General features: G+C 34.9%; 2 protein-coding genes across 9 annotated transcripts; one reads left to right on the top strand and one right to left on the bottom strand.

The window, feature by feature from the left end:
• Nucleotides 1-132: 132 nt before the first annotated feature.
• Nucleotides 133-15,190, bottom strand: LOC143897386 (endoplasmic reticulum aminopeptidase 1). 4 transcript variants are annotated; one of them, XM_077406010.1, is made up of 17 exons: nucleotides 14,962-15,190; nucleotides 11,216-11,424; nucleotides 10,567-10,900; nucleotides 9,215-9,623; nucleotides 8,761-8,919; nucleotides 8,009-8,320; nucleotides 7,363-7,543; nucleotides 6,698-6,851; nucleotides 6,123-6,204; nucleotides 4,877-5,051; nucleotides 4,546-4,735; nucleotides 3,734-4,011; nucleotides 3,042-3,220; nucleotides 2,350-2,517; nucleotides 1,824-1,964; nucleotides 1,671-1,752; nucleotides 133-1,438 (listed from the first exon to the last, which is right to left on the bottom strand). In XM_077406010.1, the coding sequence occupies exons 1-17, from the start codon at nucleotides 15,008-15,010 to the stop codon at nucleotides 1,274-1,276; spliced, it is 3,267 nt and encodes a 1,088-aa protein (XP_077262136.1). In that variant the 5' UTR covers nucleotides 15,011-15,190; the 3' UTR covers nucleotides 133-1,273. The 4 variants fall into 4 exon arrangements, with proteins under 4 accessions (XP_077262136.1, XP_077262137.1, XP_077262138.1 ...); XM_077406011.1 differs by having other exon boundaries at nucleotides 8,761-8,916; XM_077406012.1 differs by having other exon boundaries at nucleotides 11,216-11,406.
• A 2,670-nt stretch (nucleotides 15,191-17,860) lies between these two features.
• Nucleotides 17,861-26,875, top strand: LOC143897388 (aminopeptidase N). 5 transcript variants are annotated; one of them, XM_077406019.1, is made up of 15 exons: nucleotides 17,861-18,000; nucleotides 18,571-18,675; nucleotides 18,764-19,023; nucleotides 19,315-19,509; nucleotides 19,639-19,779; nucleotides 19,954-20,289; nucleotides 20,366-20,516; nucleotides 20,709-20,835; nucleotides 21,105-21,195; nucleotides 21,479-21,662; nucleotides 22,748-22,958; nucleotides 23,246-23,523; nucleotides 23,988-24,241; nucleotides 25,194-25,370; nucleotides 25,779-26,875. In XM_077406019.1, the coding sequence occupies exons 2-15, from the start codon at nucleotides 18,592-18,594 to the stop codon at nucleotides 26,272-26,274; spliced, it is 2,985 nt and encodes a 994-aa protein (XP_077262145.1). In that variant the 5' UTR covers nucleotides 17,861-18,000; nucleotides 18,571-18,591; the 3' UTR covers nucleotides 26,275-26,875. The 5 variants fall into 5 exon arrangements, with proteins under 5 accessions (XP_077262145.1, XP_077262144.1, XP_077262141.1 ...); XM_077406018.1 differs by having other exon boundaries at nucleotides 17,997-18,136; XM_077406015.1 differs by lacking the exon at nucleotides 17,861-18,000 and adding an exon at nucleotides 18,159-18,182.
• The last annotated feature ends 1,060 nt before the right edge of the window (nucleotides 26,876-27,935 follow it).

Raw genomic sequence — 27,935 nt, 5'->3', positions numbered from 1 at the left:
ATTCTGATTGTCAGCGTAGTAAAATTATGATAAAAATATTCACGTGCAATGTAATCCATATGCTTCGTTAGAAGATATGTCTCGTTTCGAAAATAACCCTTGCAACATATGAGAGATCGGAAAATAAAGACATTTTTAGAACAATTCTCGTATATCGAGAAACTTTATTTGCAAACAGAATGCGCATTTAGCGCCAAATGCGCTGGGCTTCAACACGAGATTCCCGTATGCAAACATAAAATGAAAACTGCCGCCACAGTTAAACGTTAGATCCGACTGTCTACAGACTTATCCAGACAAACTTGCATAGCTGCATAAGCAAATGTATTAAAAAAAAATTATTCAATCGCATTTCACGCGCGTTCTTATGATAGAAATGCATTTGGATAATTTTCTTTATGCATATAGTTATGCGGCTACACAAGTTTGTCTGGATAAATTCGAAATGTCATTTTTTTGTGGCTCATCAAAGTATGAGGATACGTTAATCGATATAAACGTGTAGGAAAAGTCGCATTTAGCGCTAAATGCATTGTAAAAAGTGGATTGGACGTCGTCGAAGTATATATAAAATCGACGCTGCGCAGTTCTGCGATTTTAACTCGTGTCTCGAGGGATTTCGACATACGCGAAGAGATGAGACTTCGCGGTGTGTTCAGGACTTCGATTTTAATACCGCGGGTGATTTTAATCTCCAACGGGCCGAGGCCCCGACCGACGATAAATCATCGCTTCCAACCCTCGAACTGCGTATATTTGATAGCTTTTGCGAATACCGTACTGAACCGCATTTAACGAGTTAGGCTAAAGGCGAGGAGAGTAAGGAACGGTACGCGGATAGATTATTGATAACGATATGACATATAGTGTGTTATAAAACGAGCGTACCGTATAGCAATAGAGCGCCGTTAACGTGAGCGTGAACGGGGAGAGTTTTACGGTAAACATTGGAATAATAATTATCACCGTTAGATACGATTATTATGTATATCGTTTGTTAAATATGTACCTACTAACTAATTATATACTAACGACCGTCGTTCTAAGGCTACACGATATAAGGACGAGATTCTTGTTGCTTGGTTTTGTAATCATGCTTGACAAAAGCATACGGAGAAATAAAACTTGTTGTCGTAGAAAAAAGCGTTCCCCGCAGTTCTTTTCGCGTGCGCGAGTGCGCCAACCGCCGCATACGAGAGCGAATCGATAAATTATCAGGGCGCGCGCGGGGGATGTTTCCTTCATCCCTATTGCACCCGACGGATCTCACAATTCATATCGCTGTCTCCGTGGAATTGTTCGCCGTTAACCACTCCTGCACTTCCGGTAAGGATTCCTTCAGCCACTTTATCGCGAATTTAGCGTGCGCTTCGACCATCGCCATGGTATACCCCACGATCTTTATGCTTTCGAGATTATCCTCGCTGAAAGTCTGAAACTAAAGGATCAAATATAGACATTAAAATTGCACAATTGCAATTTGTAATATTTGAAAAGATTATATGTCTTTTGAGCTACTACCGCGCAGTAACGCAGAAAGAAACCGTAGAAATTTTTCCCAGCATAAAAATGAAGATTATAGTGAATTCATTTATTATTAATTATCCTATTGTCTTATTATTTTAGTATAAATTATTATTTCTGCGCGTGTAATATTAAATCATACTTACGTCTTCAAAGTCTTCCTCGCTGATCAAGCCGTTTGTCATCGCCAATGCGAAAGCTTTTACGATCGGGCGACATTTGGAGAATCTAAACAGACATGAGAGAACATCGTTATCTGCTTTCAAGTTTGACGAAGAGATAAGAAGTTTGCAAAGTACCTTGTGACGATAACCTGCCAATTATTTTGCACAAACTTGCTGGCGATTTCCGCAGCGACCGGATTTTGCGGAAAACTTCTTAAGATCCTTTGCGTCTCGTCCTCGTCGTACATCTTCCCCTCGAGAAGCTCGCTAAGTACCCTAACATACATTAACATGAATTATAGTCTCGTAAACATGCTGTTTTTATATTTTTATATTTTTGCAGGATATTTTTAAATAATACTTTAGCAGATTTTTCTTGAATTAATGTGTAAAGAACCTGTTATTTTTTATTTAAAATTTTACTGAACATATTTTTCGCACTATTTAATTTTAATTAACTTTAATTTAATATCTGGCTCTAACTATATATAGGAATTAAATTCAATCTAAAAAACATTTACTTGAAATAGATAGAGGATATCTATGATTTATTAACTATCCAATTTCTAAAAATTCTACCTCCAGATAAAAATTAGAACGATAATAAAAAATGTATAATGTTACTTATTTTTAATTTATTATACTAACAATTTCTACTTACGATTGCAGAATCCACGGCGTCTGGAAGCATGCAAATGCTGATAGAATGCGATTTTTTTCATCTCGATCTGCGGTGGAGTTTGCCCTTTCAACGAAGTAATTCCACTCATTCCGCGTGCCGTATCGTGCGATCGTACAGTACAGCACTTCGCGTGCGTACGCCGGTACACTAAACAATTAAAATTATTAAAGTTTTACCTCCAAAATAAACCGTGAAATCAAAATCATTCTTTAAAAAATGAAAATTAATTCGAAAATGTCATCATACAAATATTACTTTTTTCTATTTTCTTTATGTTATGCGCATAATATTGCGCGTTATGGTTAGTATATATAAATAGGATTAGTATTGTTTTTTTTTATACGTTTTAGTGTAATTGCCATGAATGAAAAAATTACAACAATTTTTATTTCGAATTTTGAAACAATTTAGTGATTTATTCTTAGATAGTACAAATTTTCTATCGACGATAATATTAATAAAAATACAACTCCCAATCTTAGAAAAACTAGCAAAAATGTATAGCACATTAGTCAGGATTCTATTTTACTTGAATAACAAAATTTTGGAATAAAAAAAATAACTTGTATAAAGACTGTAATAAAGCCACACGTCATTATTGTTTGAAAGTCGTATGAATGTAAATAGGAGCGAATTTCGAATTACAAATTAGGCATTTTTATCAAACTTACACTTCGTCCGCATCGGAATGGTCCTTCAATTTTGCAAAATGACTCCTGGCCCATTCGAGGCATTCCGCATTCTCGAACGCGCAAGCTATCGTAAGCGCGGTCAAAGTTAGTCGTGATCCCTCATCGACTTTCCATCCCACGTCCGAGTACAATTTCGAAGTAAATTTTAATGTAAATTCCTGTAAACGATCCATTCACCAAGTCATTTCATCGTATCACTAGTCAACAATAATGTAAATTATTATTAAATAATAATGCGATAAAAATAACAAATTAATTTAAATACTCTTTTTTTTCAAATAAATTTTAACCTCTGGATTTCTTAAGTTTTTGAAATTCTTTATTGCTTTAATAATAAAAAAAAGATACCAATAAAGTATTAAATATAAATTTCTTTTCAATAGTTTTACAATGTGATTTTTCTCTATTCATATATTAAATATGTATTATGTTCACAAGGCATTTATAATTAAATTATTCTTGACTAACATTGTATCTTTAGCTTGCAGCTAGAAATTTTTTTCACAAAATATTCATCGACTTATTAATTATATTTTACAAACCAATAACTTCTTAAAAAAATGTCAATTAAATATAAATAATTTAACAAATTTATACCAAAAATCTTTAACTTGATTGACTATGTTCTTTTGATGTTCTTTTCTGTTCATAATTAAGCATACTGGCGTTACCTGAAAGGCGCTAAAACCAGATGTTTCGTAAAGGAGACCGTTCAACTTCAACAGATGACGCATCAGAGCACCCCAGGGAGCGTAATGCCGTTCCTTCATTTGCATATATTTAATAAAGTCGAAAGCGGTCGCGTATTTCGTCATACCGACCGCGGCGAGTCCGAGCACATCGTCGATGAGCGACGCCCTGGTTTCTGCCGGAAGGGCCTCGTGATTTTCCTCGAGAGCCTGCGTCAGGAGCTTCCAATTTTCCTCGTCATAGTGCACACGGTAATAACCTTGAAGGCAATTAATAACGATAGGTCCAGATACTTGCATCCCGTTTCGCAATTTCATTAAATTGGAGGATATTAAATTTAATGTATCGTACTCTCGAACAAGAAGTTATTTTCTGCATGAGTAAAATTTGAACGAATTATTTGTTAAGAAATTAAAATTACGTTATAATATAGAAATAATTAAAGAAGAAAAAGAAAAACGTCAGAAATTAATTAAAATACAAAGTAAAACAAATGTTTCTCATTTTATTAGACGATGTAAATTGCTTGTCTATAAATATCTGAAAATATCCAGATAAATTTTACTTATCTCCCATTATTATAACAATTTAAAATAATAAAATTTGTAATTATCTTTCTTCAACTCTTATATTATAATGCACTATTTTCTCATCGTCGAAAGAAATTATAATTAACGCATTAACAATTTCAATTAACAATTAATAATTTCATATATAACAATAAAAGAAATATTTTGCTAATTCTGATAAAAACGTCTTAATTGCTCGTAGCCAAATTTTTTTGGTAGCTAACCTGTTTTATTCACATTGAACACAATCCAAGAATCTTGAGCGCCAACGTTATGCACCACCATCTCCGCTTTGGAATGCAACCACAGCTTTGTCGGAGATGACCAATCATTGCTCGTTTTGTTAATATAGTCAAGCGGTACGTACCACGTCGGTTGAGTGTCAGATAATGTTTGCTCATACGTAAATCTTAGCTGTGCAACATATAATATAGTTGATGATAATAAATATTTTACATCGAGAAACATATTGATGCAAATTATGCAAATTATGATTTCCCGTATAATAAAAAGATTAAGTACGCAATTTAATTCCTATAAGAATTTAAATCGCACCTGTCGAATGACAGCGGTGCCTTCCTCGTATTTCCTCTTGACGCTAACAATCGGATATCCTCGATGCGAAATCCAAGAGTTCATTGCTTCGGCCAACGTGATTTCGATGGGTAATCCGATAGTTTCTTCCGCCATCGCTTCCCAGAAATCGTCAACGTTCGCGGTCGAATAGTTCCTAAAAAAAGACATTAATTTATTAAATACTAACTGGTTACCCGGGCTTCGCCCGGGAGTCGTTTTTCTTAAAACAACTTCATTTATGTTTCAATATTTTTATTGTGAACAAACATAAGGAGCGTTCATGGATTAAACATGTCGTAACCAATCTTTTTCTACTCGGTCAATTATTTCCAAAAAAATTGGAAAAATTTCTGATACCGGTTTCTAAAAAGATCGATAACGAAAAATTATACACTTTATGGCACTCCCCGAGAAATTCTACTCCTGTTTTATATACAATTCTTTAAGGTTCGGTCAATTATTTCCCGAAAAATTGAAAAAACTTCGGATAGCAGTTAAAAAAAAAAAAAGATAACGAAAAACTATACAGTTTGTAGCACTCCCTGGGAAATTCTACTCCTGTTTTATATACAATTCTTTAAGATTCGGTCAATTATTTCCCTAAAAATTTGAAAAATTTCTGATACCGGTTTCCCAAAAGATCGGTAACTAAAAACTATACATTTTATAACACTCCTCGGAAAATTCTACCCCTATTTTATATACTTTTGGTAAAAATTCGGTCAAATAGTTTAAGAGTGTATAAAGAACATACACATACATACAGACATTTTATATTTTATAATATAGATTAAATATTTCAGTATTTTTCTGTAGCAAAACATGGAGCACTATTAATGCATCCCTTTGTATGTATCACGCGACAGGATTGTACAATTTTATCTGTACGACATTGCGACGTTCAATGCCATACGAAATATGTATATCGATGATAGGTGCACTTATGTAACGAGTCCGATAAAGAAGCATGAGGAATAATGGTCGGCAGCTCGTGACATTCAACGACTGGGGCATTACCATAAAGCCAGCGGGATAACTCGCAGTAAAACGCGTCGATTATCGTTTCGATGACTGAATCAACGCTGTACCGCGCATATGTGCGAACGGCCGAGAGCCGAGTGATATATAAACGTCGATGTCGGGATTACACGATTAATGAACGTACGACGCGACGGCCCGGCGCGGCGGTCGAAGGAATAAAACGACGATAATGTGATATACCCACCACCTCGCTATGAATTTCCGGTAGCCGTTCCTAAAGGCGGTATCGTTTATCACGCCATGCAACATGCGAATCAAGCATGCACCTACAAGAAGCAATCGGAATGCAGAGTCACATTATGCATCAGCGTTACGAGAGCGTATATATTCGATACTGCCTTTCGAGTAAAGCTGAGATTATCCGACATTTATTTCACGTGTTCGCATGTTCAGAGAGATATACTGATTTTAATACCTGTTGAATATTGGAAAAGTAGCGTAAAGAAAGCGAAAAAAATATGCTGAAAAGCAATATAAACTTTTTCACTAACGACAAAATTATTTAAAATAAATAATGCAAATTTTAGATAGTTATAAATATTAACATACCGATATTTGTGTTCTTGTAATAATATTCAACTGTTTCATATTTTAACTTTTGTGTGGAATGCGCAAACATTAAAATGTTCGAATAGTCACAGCTCCACTGTCGATGTAGCTAATATTAAAAGTAAAATACTAATGCCAATAGTATTCAAAAGCAAGATAATGATACTTGAAAGTATCACAAGCATTGCTCGAGAAAGAAATGTTCTTTACCTTTCTTATGTCGAGCGTTGTCGTCCGAAAAATCTAAATGAGCAGGATTTATGTTCGATTGCAGCGGCTTTGAAACGCTGTAGCTATCCTCTTCCATGGCATCCCATTGCACATTAGCAAGGAAGGCATGATTAGAGTCCAATGACGAATCTATCTGAAAATAAAATCCCATAAAAACTTTGCTTTCCTCGGAAGAAAATACTGTACTTATCTAGACACTGTGAAATGTGAATCAATTATTTCGAAAAGGTAACATATAAACTGTAAACTAAATTAAAAGAAAATACTCAAAAATCAATTTTTAATATATTAATATAAAATAAAGAATATATAAAAACAATTATATAATTTAAATTAAATCTTTTTCCCCGTATAAAAAATTTAATTTTTTCCATTTGTATAGAAAAAAATTTGCAATTTTGCACCGTGTAAGTAAAATTCCTTTTATTTATTTACTCGTAATTACCTTTTTAAAATAATTAATTTATGTTTTAATATTAACTGTAAAAGTACATAATTTTAATATAATTATGTTTAATATAATTTGACATAAGTATACGTTTAATGTAATTTAACGTATGTTGCAGCACAAAATACTGTTTGTCGGACGTCGGTATGCACTTTTAGAGTTAATGGATGTCGTAAATATTATTCCAATTATGTGCCTTCTCGATCATCGCGTGTCGCAAGTGGAGAGTGGAGCCTTCAAGTAGCCAAACGTCCGTCCAGTTCTTCATGTTCACGACACCGCCCAGCCATTGTTCTCCTATCAGGCTTATCAGAGCGCTTAACGCGTCCGTCTTCGTGACCATGGGAGATCGATCCGCGGCGTAGAAGAGCGATTGCCTTGAAAACAATTTAGCTTGATATAACGCAATGTCGAACGTACAACCATTGTAGAGTATAATGGATTTAGCCTGGCAATACATTTGCATCCAGTCGCAATTTTTAAATATAAATAGCAAGCATGTATTTTAATAATTTTAGTATTTTAAATAACATTTTTTTCTTCAAAAGATCTTTCATACAATTGTTATATCGACTAAAAATTGCTCTTCAACCAAATCTTGCTTGAATTTTATTTTGTTGTCTCAGACTTTATTACAATTTAAAAATTTTTTGTATTTGATATTTTATTAAAACTGCATTTTAAATTATAAATTAAAATCTTAAAATTAAAATGCATTTAAAAATAAAATTTTATTATCTCTCGGAAGTTTATGAAAAAATTACAATCTTCTCTAGCAAAATAATTTCGCTAGTAATCTAATTATATTCTTGTAAATGCAATAACACCATGATCTCTCTTACTTCAATGATATCAATCCCGGGCTTCCGGCGTTATCGACGATTCGCGACGGTAATGCGACGATATCCAATTTCGGTAGCGGATAAGGCATCGAGAATATGTCGTACAAATGTGTAACAATTTGGTCGAGCTTGTCGAGGAGATAAATCCCCCGTGATCGTCTTTTCGGATCGCCCCAGAAAGTCACCCCCGTCGCGTTATCAAGCCCCGTTTTCGTCTTGCCCAACGACTCGACCTCGCCCATTACGAAAGCCAGATTGTAAGGCGAGAGCAACGGGGTATCGCTGAAGGTGTCGATCACTCGATCACCCGATCTTGAAAGATACAAGTCACACACTGATCACTTCATCAACTCATAAAAATTGCGCACGTGGAAAAAAAATATAAAAAAGTAATGCACACGTGAAATTAATTCACCACAAAAAATTGCACTAAATTAATATTTCAATGAAAAAAATTTTTTACTTTAACTCACTTTAATCTTACTTTAATTTGAAATAAGAAAAGATCAAACTGATCAAATCGATCAAAACCAATAAAGCCTGATAGCATTTAAAAATTGCCATGTAAGAATGATTAAAGTTACAGGCGATTTTCAATTTTTTGTTTCATGCTATGTTTTTCTGTTTTAACTTGAAAAAAACACAATTGAGAAAACAATAGTGAAACTGGACAGTCTCGCTATTTCAAACCGATATAGTCCTCTAAGCACGCAACGTTGACACAGCTGTAATTAACAGTATGATATACGCACGTGTCTTTAGAGATATTGAGAGGCATGTTCGACAGGGCTCGCGCTTCGCGCGGACGTGCCACGGACACCGAGAAGACAGCCTTGAGATTCACGTCGTCGAAGATAGGCAAAAGATGCGAGGCTCCCACGGGTTTCAACCGCGTCCCGATTAACGATCTACTAAAAATATATGTGGAATCGTTGAAAAACTTAATATTAGATATTCTAAAAGTGAACAGTTTTAGCGCGCAAAACAAAAAAGATTAAATATATAAAAACATATTTTTATTATTTTTATAATTATCAAAAGAATATTAATAATAATTCTATAATACTAAACTTCTAGACAATTTGTTTTGTAATTATTGTCATTAGTATTATGAGTAGTTATATCTTTGTTTTAGTTCTAATATAATCAGCAATTATATATAGTTAATTAATTTTCCATGTTACTATAATCATAGAAAAAACTTACTTTCCTTCACCGGGCTCTCTGAAGTTGACCGAATAAACTGCCTTTCCATCAAACACAATCTCGTAATCGATCTCCAGGCTGTACGTCCCCGGATTCATGGCGACGGCCGGATATATCACGTGTAATCCGTTATTAGCATCTTCCTCATATCGCTGGATCTCCACATCGGTTACGCTCCCGTTGCCGGAAGTTACCGTGGTGAACGTCGTCGATCCAGGCGTCGTCGTCGCGTTCACAGATTCCGCGATTTTCTCATCGGCCACGGACGAGCTTTCGTTCGTCGAAGGAGAAGTTTCGTTAGCCGAAACGGTCACGTTTCCCGGAGGAAAATCCGTAACAACGACTCGCGTTGTTTCATTATCAAATTGCGGAGATGACATCACAGTAGGAGCCAGAGTGGTAGCATTGTCTGCGTTGAACAAATCGATGTCCGACATTAGACACAATCGATTACGTAATTTTTACTAGGAAACGAAAGTTTCATATAAATTCCAAAAAAAAGCGGTCGTTTAATTACCAGTTTATATATATATATATATATATATATATATATATATATATATATTGAAGAATAAAACTAGATATTTTTTTAACCAGCTGAATTACGTAACGTTTAAAACAGTAAAAATAAAATATTTTTTCTTTTTAATTTAGAATTCATCGCGAAGGTTACACAATTGACCACCTGCTACGCTACTGTACTAGATATTAACACAGCTGCAAACTAGTCGTCGACTTATCGCACATATTTCACCACCAGGGGCCCAATTCTCTAACGATAAACGTATGCGTAAACTCTGCTCTAACAGAAAAGCTGCAAACTTATTGGCTAAAAACTGTGCGAAAGCTAATCACGTTGCAGCCTTTCTGTTAGAGCAGAGTTTGCGCATACGTTTCTCGTTAGAGAATCGGGCCCCAGAAATCTGTTGCTTTGTTAAACCGTTGCTTTATAACACCTAGTTACATTCGCGGTGCAGATTATTATCCAAATGAAACAAGCACGAGTCACACTCGTGACATAGATTACGATTCAAATCTAAAAAAACACTAGTCTCACTTACAACACCCAAAAGTGTAAATTTTTGCATATATATTTAAGATATATTTAAAAAATAATTTAAAATAACTAGTTGATCACATTATTATTTGACTTATATATATGAGCCAAATTATATTGAATTATTTGAACGTAGTTAGTTTCTCACTTAATTAATATCTATTCTTTTATTTTATCTATTTCGTATCGATCGCGAGGTGTTCCTCTTAGTTACAATTAAAAAAAAAGCAGAAAATAATTTTGATAAGAAATATCGACTTGTCGAGAATGTATACGACATTTTCGAAGGAAATACCAGTAGCGTTCACTTGGCCGCCTTTATCGTCATCTTCGGCACGTCTCCTACGCCTTCTTTTTGCTCGCGCGCCGTTCTCTTCTATGAGCGACAGCTTATAACGCGTCGCCGTGATATTTCTCGCATTCAGAGACAATTTGTTTAATGGTGTTGTGTCGTCCACACGAAATTCGATGACAACTCGTCCTTTCAGCTTCGATGTCGCGTTGACGTCATTCGACAGCGTCAACTCGAGACTGTATCTCGAAGGGTGAACGAAAGGCGATATCGTGTCCGTAATGACATCGTCCCCTTCTTCCACCTCGTCCTCGATAAGGGCTAATGGATCGTACATCTAATTAACAGAAAGCGCAAAGTTTGAGAAAAATTATTATTATTAAAGTGATGGCTTATGTTCCATTATATTTTGCATTTTAAAGCCATAAATGTAAAACAGCACTGATTTATTAATTAAAATTTGATGGCAATAAGATAATAATGTCTTTAAAATAATAATTTATTTACATAAAAATTTTTTTATTTTATAATTTTAATTTTTCCTTTCAAAAGTGTTGCATTTAAAATTGCTGTAACAAAATATCAAAATTGTGATCATGATATTAAATTATTAATAATAATAATACAATCTAAGTTACAATAAATTACTTACTCTCGTTTTGGGCATCGTGCCGATATTCCATCCGATCAGGCCGGCGACGATCACAACGATCACAATCAGGACAACGAAGGAGAGAATCTTTTTGTACGTTAAGAACCAGCCACCCTTTCGTTGATGAACAATTTCCTCGCAGGGCGGAGGCAGCGCGGTGTTACCCTCATACGTCTGCATCATGCAGTCTGCTGAAAGTGTTAGAGCCGCTATAAAAAAGATGCGCACGTTTATTGTCGCACTCAACATTCGCGCGCGCGTGCCTATTGTTCCTATTTAATAAGCTGTAGCACTTTCAAATTGACCGTCAATCGTGGCGATCAGGTAACGGGCTACTTGACACGTTATAACTTTTACAAGTTATTGAATATTATTACTCTTCTCTCTCTCTATATATATATATAGATAATTTAATTTTTTTTTTAAACTTGAGAAAAATTATTTAAGCAGGAACGTCTATACATTCTCCAGTTTCGTATGTTTAAGAAATAAAAATTAGAAAGTTTTTACATTATAGTCTATATATCTTGAAAAACTATCTCATAAATATTTTACGATTTAAATAGCTAATTAATTTAAATGTCGAAAAAATTATAAGTTTTTATGATCATTTATTTAAAAAATATTATAATTACAAAAGAAACTGATAGGGATAAGCTAAATGAATAGTATAAACAATTTGATGAGAATAAAAAGAAGATAAAGATATTTATAAATGTAAAAAAAAACTTTAAAATTAATCTTTGAAGACGAAAAATTCCGCTTTTTCTCAGATAATGTTCCTCTCAGCATACATATTTTATTTAATAGACATCTATTTTCTTAGAAATATGACAAGCCGCCATAATCGAGACCAGTAATTTCGAGTTTACGATCAATTGATTAAATCATATATAGAATCTTAAAGCAATTAAAATAATTACGAAAATTATAAGGAAGACTTGTAAGCATCGCTGAGACAATTGACGAGTCGAGGCGAGGCGAGGCGCATATACCGATTGTCCATACCAGTTTTGAAAAAAAAAAATTGCAATTATCCATGAGCGCGCATCCATCGTATCGCGACGAATTTCGTGTTAGTAGTGCAACGCTAGAATCGCGGAATAATATGCGGATGATGTCATCGAAATTGGTTCCCCGTGATCGCAGGAATCCGCGATAGGCCCGTGAACGCAACAAGCGGCAAGAGACGCGGTTTCAAGGTCCTGCACTCGTGCACCTCGGCCGACTACGTATCAACTCCCAGCATTCGCGTAATCACCGTCGCGCCGATAACGCTCGTATCGGTGCCGTTCGCACGGTATTAGCGGCGACGGTCACAGCATTGATTTTGACCGGGCGTAACTTTTCAAACGAGGTATATTCACAACAAAAACAAGCGTACTTTCCATAGTACACTGTTACTACTTCACCGCGTGTATAAGAATCCAGCTAAAATTTGTTTGCATTTTGCATTTCATCAAATACTATACGAAGTTATAACGCATCAACGGTGAATGAAATAAATTCGCATCGTCACAGAAAACCGCAGCACGAGAAAAATAAGCATTATTTGCACCTACAAGTAAAATTTGAAATATTATATTAATTGAAAAAGTTTGTCTTCAATAAAACGCATTATGCACTTTTGACTTTGCTAAAAATTTTGAGAGATATGCTTTCAAAACGGGTAAAGCACACTATAGAAGGATGTCATATCGCATCTTCTCTTGATGTTGAGATTAATATCTGCGGATCTGTTAATCCTTCTTTTTTACTCATTTAAATAATGTTCTTATTATTTGTTTGGTCCGGAAATTCTCTTTTATTATGTCACATCGCAGCGTCAACGACGATGTTATATCACGTTTCTCGTTACACCATGTGACTGTCACATAAACAAATGTCAATATCTCAATGCTGTGTTCGAGACAGAAGTCTGTACCAAGAGAAGTTTAAAATAAACTCTTTGAATTTTCAACAGATGCAAATGATGCACGGGAATAAATGAAGTTGCTCAATTAAACGTCGACGTCACGGGCTGCCACAAACATAAGTTAATTCAATTGGATATTTATTGGACCAAATATTTAAATTATTTAAATTATTGAAACACTGTGTGTGTGTGTGTGTGTGTGTGTGTGTGTGTGTGTGTGTGTGTGTGTGTGTGTGTGTGTGTGTGTGTGTGTGTGTTTCTTGTTCATTAATATTGATGTTGCATCAATAGATTTTATCTCAATTACACTGATGTGACTGATGCTATCGATATACAGGATCATTTTTTTCCGTGTGCCCAATAGATATACTCAAGTACTCAGTTACCAAGTAAAATTTCTTTACTTGTACGTACAATTGTTAATATTATAAAGTAAACTGAATTTGTAAAGTTTAACATTAAATGAGAAAAATCTAGTAGTTTTTACATATTCCTGTATTTATATCTTCCATATAGAACTAAATCTTATGATATTCTAGTTTATACGAAAGTATCATGTTACAATTTAATTTTTAATGTAATTTTTTTCTTTTGCAACAATCACGAAATGTTGAAATGTTGATAAAAACTTGCGCAATGGTATCAGCATTAGTAACGAAGATATTACAAATGAATATCGAAGGTAATCTCAAAGTTGGCAACACATGTAACACAGCGAACAGATAGCATCAGTAATAACATAATTAATGCGCGAGAGAATTATTTCAAAATACTCGAAATTGATGTGACACCGCTTCCACGTGCATGCATATGCATATTTTAAAAAATTATATATTTGTTCTGAGAGACAGTTTTATTGATTTTTCAATGATTTAACGCATGGAATATTTACAAGCTTGTCTGAATATAACTAATTGAGTTATTCAATAGATTTTTTACTGACAATGAGTCATTTAACTGACTGAGTAATTTGACAATAACATATCGTTTTATACTTGCAATATAAAATTGTAAATGTGACTCCGACTTCCAGATCGTTATTAATTTATGATCAAATAAATAAAATAAAAAAAAAATACAAAAATTACTAAATAAATAAAATAAGTTCTTGAGAGTTTTGCATTACACGTAACAGAGGATCGAAAACCGTACCCTCAAAATCTCGCATGATTATAACCGTCATAAAAAGTCAACGATCAACGAGCTACAATGGTTCGGCGCAATGATTTAATTTAGTTGATTAATTTACGGACCCATTCATATCGATGCAAGCAATTTCATCGTTTCCTTACACATTTAACGATAAAGCGAAATCCGAATAAGTTAATTTGAATGTTCTTCTTTAAGCAATCCGTAAAAAAAATTCTGGTCAGCGTTAACTATCAAGACACCGTATATAACTTTCTGATAAGAGCATTTAACTTTAAATGAAAGATTTTTCACTTATGCAGTAAAAGTATATTTTCAAAGACATTTTTTTCCTTTATTAAAAATAATATTATTCAACGTGGTATAATTTTCCAAAGTTTAGTTAGTTTTCCACTTTGCTTCTTTATTATAGCTAACACATATCTCAGATTATAAATTTAACTTTAAAATGTATAATGCAATATTGTTTTATTTTTATATCTGACATTAAACATTATTTTCATAAATTTTTTAATAAGAATGTAAAATTAGATATTATAATTTTCAAAATTTAACTCAAAAAAATACTATAAACATTTTTTAAAATAAAGATTTCTATTTTAATTGATGTAATTCCATCAACGCTAATTTATAGACATAAAAGCAACGATGGCAAAAGCAAAAGCAGCTGTTATCCACTTACAATTTCGCTGTCCATAGGACTGCCAACTGCTGACGGATCCTCGCCGCATCGTTCCAATTTAAAGAAATATTGAATGAATAATACGAAGGTATTTTCTTAAGAAGAACGACAACAAAAATGCGCGAAAATACGAAAAGGCGGTTTTGGAGAACGAATGCGCATCCAACGCGGAAACGAAATCGCGAGCGTGGCGGCGCACAGGTAACGCAGGTACAACTGCAATTAGCCGTTCTACCTTGTGACGCCGTGTGTGGATGTTGGTCGAGAAACACTCGCGTGTTTCCCCCACTTATTCTCTTCGTTCGTCAGCTCTCCGTGTCGTTCTCAACGTTCGTTCCGCTCCTTATCCTTATGCGCGCTTCTGCCATAATTCGCGATTAGAGCCGCTATCGGAACTTTTCTGCGCGCCTGCTTGCAGCCTTCTCCCCTTTGTCGTGACACGTGGAACTAAGTCCAGTATGATAACACAGCATCACACAATATGATACTGGAGATAAAGTTGACCAGCTCAATAAGTTTTTTCCTTAAATTTCACAAAATGTGAATGACGATTAAAAAGAGGAGTTAAACAGAAGACCGCGAAAAGAATATTTAAATAACGTATAAGAAAATAATTTTATTATTTGTGATAAATATTTTTTGTAATAAAAACAACACTTATTGTTAGTTGTAACTGAAAACAACATTAAAATATTGCTAAATAATGCTATTTAAACAATTCTGCTTTATTATCTTTCGTAACAGCAGTTTTTCCATAAAGCTTTTCTATATATTCTTTATACAATTTTTAATACTTTGAGCATGTAATGTAGTTCTTCAGATATTTGTTATCTATTTTTTTTCTGATTACCCTATATTAGACATTTAACAAAATTAAATTAAGTTATCGCATTTTCAATTTGCAGCAGTAATACTAATGCAAGATGTTCATATAGTTAAAGTTTGGAGCGTTCTTAAAGCAAACATTAAAAAATTTAATGTTATATTAGAAAAATAAAAATTAAATTTATATATATATATAAAATAAAATTTTAACAAATAATCAGTTTAAAATTAATAAATAAATAACAAACAATAAAAGAAGTCACAGAATAACATTTTTATAAAAACGGTGATTCCGTGATTCAGTGTTTTATAATAAAATGTATAAGAGTAAAACTAAATTTTTTCCATCTGCAAAAATTAAACAGTTTGTTTAACAGTCAAGATCTGAAAGTGCTCTGATTAGTTCAAAGAGCATGTTCCGGACCTCGACTGTCAACAAACTAATTTTTCTTCTTATCCTCTATCTTATAGAGAGAGATAAATTGTGTTCGTGCACTTGTATATTTTGCCACAAAACATAGAATTCACCGGTTTTTTTTTTTAAATTTCATTCTGCAACCTTTTTTGTCTTTTGTTATTTGTTCATTAATTTTCAATTTATTATTTTTTGTTATAATTTTATTTTTTATATACAGGGTGGGTGGTAATTTGTAGTACAACCGAGAACAAGCTTATGGCGGTAATGCATCCGCTGCAGCTTTCTACTATAGACAACGCAAAAATTCATGAGTCTGTAATTAAAAAAGCACAACTTTGTATTCAACAAGAAGACCAACAGTTTCCATAGTTTCTGAAATAAATTTTAAAGTAAGAAATTAAAAGAATCATTATATTACTGATATCTCCAAACAAAAACACAAACATCAAGAATAGCAGTCTATAGCGAGATCTTTTAGTCGAGATATAGTCAAGTGTAAGGTAAAGGCATCAATACCCGGACACTTGAGCATAGAAAATGTACCGATACCGGGACACGTATCTGTGTCTGGATACCTTTAAAAAAATATAAATTTATGAAAATAAACGTTTGGATATTATAACTGAAGTTTCAAACCACAAGAAAAAATACTTTTATCTTTGATTTTAATTCGCGTTATACTTACAAATAATAAAGGTGTCCGGATATAGGTATACATGTCCGGGTATTGGTACCTTTACCTTACTTCATAGATTTTCAAAGTCGTTTATTTCGAAAACGAAGCCTCATACAAAGCCTACGAAAAAAAATATTCTATTATAATTTCGATTAATTTGGAACAAGGAATCACCTTACAATTAGTCTCGGTTGTACTACGAATTACCATCCACCCTGTATAAATATTTCTTTTTATAATTCTTTTTAGTTAGAGCATATTTTTTAATTTTTGCTCCGACTTCAAGTACATATATATGTCTCCCAAATTTTATTGTCAATATTCTTCTAAAATATATAAGATATCATACAGATGACATTGTCGAATTCGTAGCCGTCGCGTCCTCGATTATAGCTTCGATAACTAACCCAGTTATTGCGCGAGAATCCGAGCGAGAGAAGAACTCGCGAACAAAAACACTCCATCAAGTTCAATTAAGGCGATATGGTATCGTAGTCCAAGTGCACATTGGGCTTGGTCCGGGGTCGGTACCAGGAGCCGGCACGCAGATCGACGGCGCGTGTCATCGGCGATGACGACGTAATACAGACAAGTACGCACGCTGGCACGGAGTGAGTCCAAAGGGGAGCACAATGGCGTCAAGGTCCTTGCAACAAGCGATGCTCGAGACGCACTTTGTTCCCCCATTTGATGGTCGACACCGTTGACCGCAGATTGGCCGTTGACGTCGTCGTCTCTCTTCGTCGCATCCGGATTGACTCCGGCGCGATTAGGCTCCCCTTCAGCAACACGACGGCCGCGATCGTCAAATTGAATAATGGATGGACGATCCCCCCCGGCCGATTTGCCCTAAGTGGATCTGAATCCGATTCTCGGGGTGTTACATTACGCGAGACTGGCACCCGGCGCGTTTTTCCGCGCGTTTCCGCCGCTTTTTGGCGCACCAAGCCCCACGAACGTGAAACCACCCAGGCGACAGTTCACCCGCGGCCACGCTATCACGCGGTCGTTCCAGAAATCCTCCCGAACTCGTCTATTCCCAGAGGAAGTCGTCTCTTTTTAAAGGGGTATCAAGGTCAACCGGCGCGGCGCGGTGCAGCGGTACCGCGGTGATATCCGTGTAAGCTCTTGGCAAACCGCGATCGCGCGCCGCTGACAGATCGTCCTCTGCGTCCCTCAGGCGTGCACGCCTGCCGCGAGGATAACACGCCTTAAGCACCCGGAATCGATTAACCCGCGATTCTCCATAACGCGAAGTAAATCCTTTCTACGAAGTGTCAGAATACTCCATTCATGGAAGCAGTACAAAATTTTATCAAGATTATACAACCGAGAAGTGCAAGGATAACTTGATCCACCTTTTTAGATCTTTGAAAAAATTTAATTTTCTCCAAGTTTTTAAGAAAGGACTATTACACTCTTCAATTAGCACACTGTTATACTTTATTTTATCTCCGATTTATTTTAATTGCGTTATAATTTAGCGACGCGACGATGAAATTAAAAATTCAAAATTTAATTTATTCTTCTCAGCTTAATATATTAATTTCATCAAGTTCTTAAAAAGATAAGAAATCTTGACTGTTGTGGCACCAAACTTTTTACTTGACTCCAAACTGCTTCCTACCGAATTAACTAAGCAAGTAAACGTTTAAATAATTTTACATTGAATACCAACTACAATATTCAGGTTCACTCTGTGCCATTCACCATGATGTGGACAACGTTGCTGTCGGGACTCGTTCTACTATCGGCGATATCGCCCGGTCTTCCTCGAAGCATTAGTGATGCCGAAGTATAGTGTCAACGAATTAAAAAAAAATCTACCGTAATCACGGTAATCCAACTGTCGGACATAAAAAAAATTGCTCGTTTGATCGCAGGGCCGATGGAAACGCAGTATCGACCTGAACGATATCTACTACACGAAAATGCGTCAGTATAGATTACCTAACGAAGTTAGGCCGACCAGTTACCACGTGGATATCAAAATACCCTTCATCGAGAGCAATCGGTTTAACGGTCGTGTCAAGATCAATTTCACCGCGTACGATATCAGCGACAGGATAACATTGAACATCCATCCGAATCTTGAGATTTCATTAGTCACCATCAGACTAATCAAATCACCGACTGATGAAACGTAAGCAGATGAAATAATTAAATTAACGCATAATTAACCTAACACAAAAATTTTATGGTTTAAATATAAAATGCTATTCAGTGATTTAACTTTTTGCGCAAAGTGTACGCATTTTTACAGCAGCAATTCTAATAATTCTAATAATTTCTCTCAACTAGAATTCTAGTAATTATTGTTACTAGTTGCATTCTCATATAACAATAATACATTTCCTTATAATTTGTTCATAACAATGAGCTTCGAAATCGTAATAAAATCTCGTATTCTGTCAATGTTTGACATGTGACACAGGACGCCAGATGAGTACTTTAATATCGCAAGGACCGAGCGGCAGAGTAAGAAATCTTGGTACATTATTCATCTGGAACAAATGCTGAAGGAAGGAACTTCCTGCGAAGTCGACATCACGTACCTTGGGAATCTTACACTTAACGAGACTACTGGCCTATATAAAAGCGCGTACTTGGATTCCGACGGTCGAAAACAGTAAGAGTACAGTAACAATTTTTTCATTACATTTCAATAAGATTAAACTTGAAAATTATATACATTCGTCAAATAACAGTGAGAATGACAATGAAGTTTACGTTACTTATCTTCCTTCTCATTTTTCAGCCCCTTCATCGCCACTTACTTACAGTTAGACAACGCGCAGAAGATGTTCCCCTGCATGGACGAGCCACCCTATAAATCGACTTTCAAGCTGACTGTATCGTATCCTAAAGGCTTAACGGCACTCACGAACACGCCGGTAATGTACGTATACCGAAGACATTAATATCGAACTTTTTCACTCCCATTACGCCGGGCTGCATCGATTTCCAAGTGTAAAAAAAATATCGCTTGAGTTTCATAAATTGTTAGCTTCAGTTTCGGAGCCAGTCTACTGATAATAAAAAATATTACTTTTAATTTTTGTCTTCTTTTAAGTTCTCGACACGAGTCGTCCGACAAGATCGAGGAAGAGTTCGCGGAGACACCTCGAATGTCGACGAATCAATTCGCCCTCATGATCTCGGATCTGCAGAACATCGAGCCGACAAATGAAGTTAACGAGATGGATGGAATGAAGCTGCAGGTGAAGGTTTGGGGCCGTAAAGAATTCATGGAGTCGCTGGTTAATGTTCCCAACAAAGTTGTAAAAATCGTGAATTATTTACAAGATTACTTCAACAGCTCCATCGGCTTACCGAAATTGGACGTAATGGCGATTCCGCTTTACAGCATTTCCAAAGCTTCCGACAATTGGGGTCTCATGTTCTTCAAGTACATACAAATCTACAAGGATAATTCTACACCTCCGCACAAAGTGGCATGTATAAAATAAAATATCTTCTTTCAGGGAAAGTGAACTCAGCAGCTCTCTGATCTGGACCACTACGTACGAGCTTCTCTACCAATGGATCGGTCAATCCGTTACACCGTACCAGCGAAACGATGCGCCGATTAACAAAGCTCTTAACTCGTTCTTGGCATCCATGGCGACAATCGATGTAAGTCTGCGATTTTACTTTTAATTGTATATAGTGATGTCTTTTACGATTGTAAATATATTAAAGAAGCACTTTCGTAATATTATTATAAAATATTGTTATATTATAAACTCTGTGTTATAGTTACATTTTTATAATAAAAATCGCGATATTGTTAATTCCAGAGAAACTAATTATGTGTATTTTGAACAGCTCAATCCAAACGAGACGCAAGGAAAATGGCCGATGACGATGTTGTATCCTCTATATTACGAATTTGCGCAAACGGCACCTTTCTCAAGAGTGGCTGGCATCAGGCAAGAAGCAACATGGACAAAAGGTAATTAAAATAAATTACAATAATTAAATACTTTTATAAAACAATGAAAAATACATTATAATTTATATATTACTCACGAAGCTAACATTCGAGGAAAAAGTTTGCATCACAATATAAAAAGAAAATTTAATTATAAACAGAAATAACAATATAAAAAGAAAATAATTACTAACAAATAATTGTGTATTTAATTGAAGTAAAATTAAAATCTTGAGTAATTATTATATAAATTAATGAAACTAATTATCTCACCTTTTGAATTTTTTCAGCCGAGTTGGTTTTCCGAATGCTTAATTACACTCTTGGGGGCGACTTGTTCCAGAGGAGCTTGAGGAATTTCTTCCATCAGCAATCGAAAGAGTAGTAATTGCCTCCATCAATTAGTTGGGAAGCAGATTCTACAATTAGATTCGACAATTTAGCGTTTTTTACGTAAAAGCAAACTTCCGTCTTTCCATAATAAAGAAGTAAATTAAGTTTTTAAGTTTTTATCGAAGTTCGCGTAAGCAATTGAGAATTGTTCCAAAGCAATTGAGATTTTTTTTCAAGCTATTTTTGTTACGCACTGCTTCCCGACTATTTTTCTTCACAACAGATCGTTCGCAGACTCTATATATCTCGAAATATCGCCTTTCATGTTTAGAGATCACAGAACATTTTTCGCCAATGATATCTTCACTTATCTGAATGACGTGGCGAACGAGACGAACAATCTGCCACCAGGTCTGACCATCAACGGCATCGCCGCTTCGTGGATCAATCGGGACAGAGTGCCGTTGGTCACGGTCATTCGCGATTACGAAACTGGAAAAATTAATCTCACTCAGGTAAGCTGGATAAAAGCGTTATTTCCTGCAAGGACGCGCGACGCGGGAAGACAGACGCGATTTTCGCACAGATAAAGCAAACGAAGATGGCCACGTATATGCTATTACTCGCGGTTGAAGCATTCCTCTCGTCAACGGAAGTTACATTTGTTTCAATGGCGAGAATTAACAAAGAGTAGTGCGAGATCAGTAATACTGATTCTATCATGCTGAATGCCTTTATTGAATGAAATTGATGAAGAAATTATTAAATACTTCATTACTTATTTAAGAAATTTAAAAGTAAAATGTGCGTATATGCTATTAGAATAAATAAAGGTGTGATTTTGATAAAAACATTAACGTATATATTTTACTTTAAATAATAATATAAAATAGTATTGCATGATTATGCGCAACTATTAAGTTAATTATAAAATGCACTGTTTTCTTATTCGGAACAAAATATGTTGTTTTCCGCAGAAGAAATATGAGCGTTAATAAGCTTGGTCATAAAAGAATAATGCTTGTTAACTGATTACATTAATAAGCATGTTTAATCTCCGAAGCGACACGCGTTACAATAATCGCATCGTTTCAAAGCAATAGCAAAATCAAGGACTAATGCGTTTAGTTGCGTTACATACATGTGTTGCGCAATACTTGCAGACGCCTCGCTTCTATAGAAACACATAAATTAGTTCGAAGAAGTCGTAATTTCCATGTAATTTGCGTAACGAAATTTGTTCAACAAAAATATAAAATATATAACAGCTAGTTTTAATTTGCGAATGCTCGTAAAATTCGCCCATTGGTAGACCTTTATATTTTTGGATTATAATTATTAAATTGTTAGTTATCTAGTATATTATAAAATTCTTATTTATATAGTACATTAGGTTAAAAAATTTTTAGATTATCTTATTTCAAATTTATTAAATATTTTGTCATTTTATTTTACACATAATTATTTACATAAATACTTATGGTAAATAAAAAGACAATAATATGTAAAAATTTTAATTTAAATTTTCCTTAAAAAATAAAATTTAAAAAAATTCTTATTGTGTATATCTTCTTTCATAATATCTTGTTCGCGTTTCTAGAAAGTCTATCTGAGAGATATACCACCGCAATCGACGGCCAAAGTGTCGTATCAGTGGGACATCCCGATCGTGATGCAGGCACAAGATAAATTAAACTTTAACAATACCAAACCGACCGTATGGCTGAAAAAAGAAACCGTACCGAAGAATTTCACTATCACAGACATCACCAACAAAAATAATTTCATCATTGTCAATCCCGAAGAAATAGGTAAGTAGATATTTTTTGTAATTTTTTTAACGGCAAATTATACAACATTAATGGTATTGATTAAAACAATGATGATTTCTGTTTCGATATATTACATTTTACATTTTTATATATTAATAACAATTGTCATTTAATTTATCTGATATATCCTATAAATGTTGCAGCTTTAAACATTTAAGAAAAATTTATTATCATAGATTAAATCAAGATATTTACAGATATCGTATGTCGCGAAAACGCAAAAAATTGTCTTTTTCTTTTTAACAATTAGTAATATTTCTTCGCAGGAATGTTCCCGGTGAATTACGACTCGTGCAACTGGAAGATGTTGTCGCAATATCTGCGAGGGCCAAATCGCGAGAAGATACCTCCATTAACCAGGGCGAAGCTTCTGCACGACGCGTGGAACTTGGCGTACGCCGGCGAGCTGTGCTTCGGCATCGCAATGAACATGACTCTCTTCCTCAAGGAAGAAAAGAACCACGTGGTTTGGGAACCGGTATTCACAATGATTCATCATGTCGGTCGGCGGATTGAGGGCTTGGACGTATATTTGAAATTCGAGGTGAGAAAAAACGTTATTTTTTACCGATTCAATAAAGTAATCAATGATCAATACCAACGTTAAATGGCAAAATAGAATAAGGTGTAAATAGTATCCAATATTAACGTGAGCAGACTTCGCAGTAGACACAATCAGTGTTGACAGTATATATATATTGAACGTTTATATATTAAATAATTTAAAAGAGACATTCACATTAAATATCGATCGCCCGAAATTACGGAGCATCATATTTCGCACAATATCTATACCAGTAAACTCAGTAAATGTTAACTAGCACATGTATACACATTTGCTTTATTAACTTTAATTAGTCTCCTTTCTTCTTCTTTTCCTCTTTTTTTATTATTTTGTTTTAAAATTCATTATTTCATATATATGCAGTTTCCGACTTCAATTTATTCACTAAAAACATCACATTTTGTGCCTTGATAAGTAATTAAATAAAATATACTTAATTTCAGGCGTACATTCGAAACTTATTGAAGCCTCTCTACTTGCAACTTGGAGATAATCCAAAACCTAATGAACCTTCCTGGAGAACTCACATGCGCGGTCTTATGCAGAATTTCCTTTGCCGTGCTGGATACGAACCTTGCGTTAAGGAAGCCAGGGATCAATTCAAAAAATGGTTGACCGACGAGGAGCCGGATAAAGGAAACCCGTCAGTGTTCAAAATCGTCAAAAAGCGAATTATGACTCGAACAATTAACCCTAGGTACACACTGGGGTCTCCGGGACCCCAGTTAAATTTTGAAACTCTACCATTGGTAGAATAAATAAATAGGGAGGGAAGGGGTAGAATTGCTTTGTAAAAAAAATTAGAAGTCTCTTCAATAGCTAGCAACTGCCAAAGCAATCAGTTATTTGTTGGTTCTGCAATAATTAACACCTAAAGTAAATCTGTATTAATTCTCATCGAACTTTGTTGTGCACTCAATGCACTGAACAGATGAAGTAATCTATGTAAATGATTGACTTTTTTATATATTTTGTATTTTTATTCTTTTTATAAGCAAATATGTGCATTATAAGTCATTGAATTTGTATTTTTTTAACAAAAATCCTAACTTTTATACTGCAAAACCGTTAGAAATTTGAAAATTTGTTATTTTTGGAGCGTTGTAATTTTAATGATAATATTCCAGTATTTAAGCGGCAAATTATTTTTTTTGCACTTTGAAATGTGCTCTTTCAAAATCTGCAAAGTTTTCTTGATTATCTCTATTAGCAAAAAAGATATGAATTTTTTAAGCACTTAGAATAAAATGACGTTTTCTCTACACTTAGTAATTACAATTTTTCACACGTATTTATTAGTACTTATTATAATTTTAGACTAATTCTGAATAAACGTACTCATTTTTCAGTTTATTTACGATCTGAAGAAAAAAAGGCAATCAAAATACAATCATTTTCTCAAAAGTTCTAATAGAAAATATAGCAGGGGTTCTCCAGACCCCAGTGTGTCATCTACGTATGCAAAAAATAAATGTGTATACCTAGGGTTAATTAATTTACTCGAGAAATTTACTATATATGTGCATACTCAACCATTTCAGTTCACGTAGTTTAATTAAAGTGTTTTAAATAAACTTGTTAAAAGAATCTCACGTTTTATCGAAAACGGAAATTTTTATTAACGAACTCATAAGAATGACGCTTTGCAGGGTCGCCAATAAATTCCTCTGCCCCGTGTTCAAATGGGGCACCGACGAAGAATGGGAGTTCGGACTGCAGCGCGTCATAAATTTCCCAAAGACCAGTCTGGCTAGGAAGCAGAACGAGCGCACCTACCTACTGAAGACTCTTGCCGGGTGTCCGAAGGATGCAAACAAGATCGAAAGGTCGGTGTAGTATCACAAAATTTAGGGTATTCAAAATATACAGAGCTTTCAGTTTCAAATAAATCCTCTTTCTCATAGCATACAATCAAACAAGTCGTTAAATGCAATTTTCTCAAAGTTCTCGAGGACTATTTTCCTCGTCGTTCCCAGCGAGCTTAATTAAATAATCCATTTTACTTAAACTGAGTTCGCGCCGTTTAAGTAAAATGGATCACTTAAAAGTTCGAATACGTACGCTATTTGAATAAGAAACAATTAAACGCAAGCGTTTGTCTTGTTAATGCAAATTAACATTGTTTGACTATATTCTTCGTAAGACAGACGAGATAATTTCCTTGAGTAAATGAATAAATACGTTAATGATAAATAAATATTAATATCGCTTCGGTTTCGCGTTCGCCGCATCAGACTGCTGCAAGTATCCGTGCTGGACCGGAATGAGAATTTCACGGACGCGGACATCCACCTGATCTTCAGTATGATGACCGGCAGCGCGACCGGCTACAAAACCCTGTTCAACTTCCTGCTCGAGCATTGGTACACCGTGAAGGAGCAATTCGGGAACAAGACCTTCCTCTGGGACGGCATCGTCAATTTCGCCACGTCGTCGTTCAACACGCAGGAGGGCTACGATATGGTGACCAAGTTCTATATCGATCACAAAGACGAATTCGAATCGGCGGACGCCATCATCAAGAAGGCGCTCAGGGTCATTAATCAGGAGACTAAATGGAACGAGGAGAACGTGCCTGTGATCGATAGCTGGCTCGTGGAGAATCTACCTAAGGAGGATCTGGAGGCGATCGCGGCTTCGATCTCCGCGTCCAGTCTTTCCACGACCGCCGTACCGATCAACAGTACAACGACAATCAAACAGCAAGATACGAGCCAATTCCACGGATGAATAAGCGAACTTGAGTCCGGCGTTACGGCGTTATCGATCTATAAAGATAGTATTTTTAATCTTATATCTTCTCTCACCTGCTCCGAGATATCCAATTTTTTTTTCTCAACCATAATTATAATTATAATGGTATCTTCGCTTGCTTGACAAATAGATAGATCGCATCGTACAATAACTTTGCTCCCTTATATCTAATTTTTATTAAAATTGATGTGGTGGATGTATAATCTGCAACGATCCTTAAATCAAACATAATGCAAGAATTTGGAAAGTCCGATCGACCGATTGGAAAACGTGACGGCGTGATTAAAAATGCGACAAATGTAACATTCCTTTTCCTCCCCTCTCACTTTTACAGATAGAGTAATTTAAAAATGCCGATTTCGAAAAAGTAATATGTTGTATCATAAATTTAAATTTTTATTTTTGTAAAACGAATAAAGATCGACATCGCTCGTGACACATTGGTTTTACAGACGGTTGAAGAGTACGCGTTCTTCTCAGGAAAAAAATATACGAAAGCATCGCTCGTAATTAAGAGATAATTTAATTAAGATTTAATGTAAAGTTTGTTTCGATAAATAAAATTAATATTACACAATGGGGTTTTATCGGGGGTATAGAACGTTATTTATTCGATCAGTAATTTTATACACATATTTAACATGTGTTAGGAAAAACAGTCTGTGTGTGGTCGTTAATTTACGTAAATTTATAAATGATTATTTTATATATATCAGAGTTGTCACTTTTTAAAATTAATAACGAATAACGGTAACGATAACAAATTTGGACCTTTAAACGCATGGCGTTGTAAGTGTAGCGTATAGCCTTCTGTAATTCGTCTCAATTGTCCTAATTTCAAAATATTTAATAACAGTTCAAGGGTGCCATTATACGAATCTGCGTCAAAGTCGCGTAGAGTGACTTTTAACAATCAAAATAATAGTCTTGTAATCGCTTCCGTATAGTTTTCCGTGCTAACTCAAATTTAATTAAATGTTACGTATATCGAGGACCAATAAAATGCATTTAACATTTCGAGTGATTTCTTTCGTGATACGATCGCGAGAAAACACTTTTTTGTCTAGTGTCGTCTAGGTCGTCTAGTAAATCTCTCATCAGCCACTAGATGGCTAGTCCAACAGGCTTCTCTGAAATCCTGACTATTTTGATTATTTTCTCGATATGCTTTCATACTTGTTTTATAGTATATATGCAAGTTTTTAAGAACCTTCAAACCGTACTTGTAGCGATACAGTGTATGAGCTACGGAGTAACGTAGATGACGTCGCGATATGTAACCATATTTTCCATGTATATAGCAACACTGTGTCAGGCTACAAGTACGCGACGTCGTCGGCCCTGGGCGCTGGGAATATAACCACGTTATTATAACGAACAACGATAATTTATAACGGTTACATATATTGGAACGATACTGACTGAGAAGAGTGGCGAAGCTCGACGCTTAACGTCTTCGATGAAGTGAAAATCGTTCCACATTTTTTTTTTTTTTTTTTTTTATGAAACTGATCTTTTTAGAACTGCATCAAATAAATCGTTTTAACCTAATTTCCCTTATATTTTTATAAATTATATGAAGTAAAAATCGTTCCACATTTTTTTAAATAAAAAATTTGCGAAACTGTTCTTTTCTC

This window comes from Temnothorax americanus, unplaced genomic scaffold (genome assembly GCF_048541705.1).
Source record: "Temnothorax americanus isolate GAGA-0224 unplaced genomic scaffold, ASM4854170v1 Scaffold20, whole genome shotgun sequence".
NCBI classification, from domain to species: domain Eukaryota; kingdom Metazoa; phylum Arthropoda; class Insecta; order Hymenoptera; family Formicidae; genus Temnothorax; species Temnothorax americanus.
Note: the sequence above shows the minus strand (reverse complement) of the source record. Positions and strands in the feature narration are given on the sequence as shown.

What these genes read in the sequence shown, in the direction of transcription:
- LOC143897386 (XM_077406010.1), bottom strand. Translation starts at nt 15,010, where the DNA reads ATGCGGCGAGGATCCGTCAGCAGTTGGCAGTCCTATGGACAGCGAAAT. An exon ending in AGAGAGCCCGGTGAAGGAAA is followed by an intron (nt 8,920 to 9,214) that starts GTAAGTTTTTTC and finishes ATATATTTTTAG; the next exon opens with TAGATCGTTAATCGGGACGC. An exon ending in CTCAATATCTCTAAAGACAC is followed by an intron (nt 8,321 to 8,760) that starts GTGCGTATATCA and finishes GTATCTTTCAAG; the next exon opens with ATCGGGTGATCGAGTGATCG.
- LOC143897388 (XM_077406014.1), top strand. Translation starts at nt 18,174, where the DNA reads ATGGAAGCAGTACAAAATTTTATCAAGATTATACAACCGAGAAGT. An exon ending in AGATTATACAACCGAGAAGT is followed by an intron (nt 18,219 to 18,570) that starts GCAAGGATAACT and finishes TACAATATTCAG; the next exon opens with GTTCACTCTGTGCCATTCAC. An exon ending in TTCCATCAGCAATCGAAAGA is followed by an intron (nt 21,196 to 21,478) that starts GTAGTAATTGCC and finishes TTTCATGTTTAG; the next exon opens with AGATCACAGAACATTTTTCG.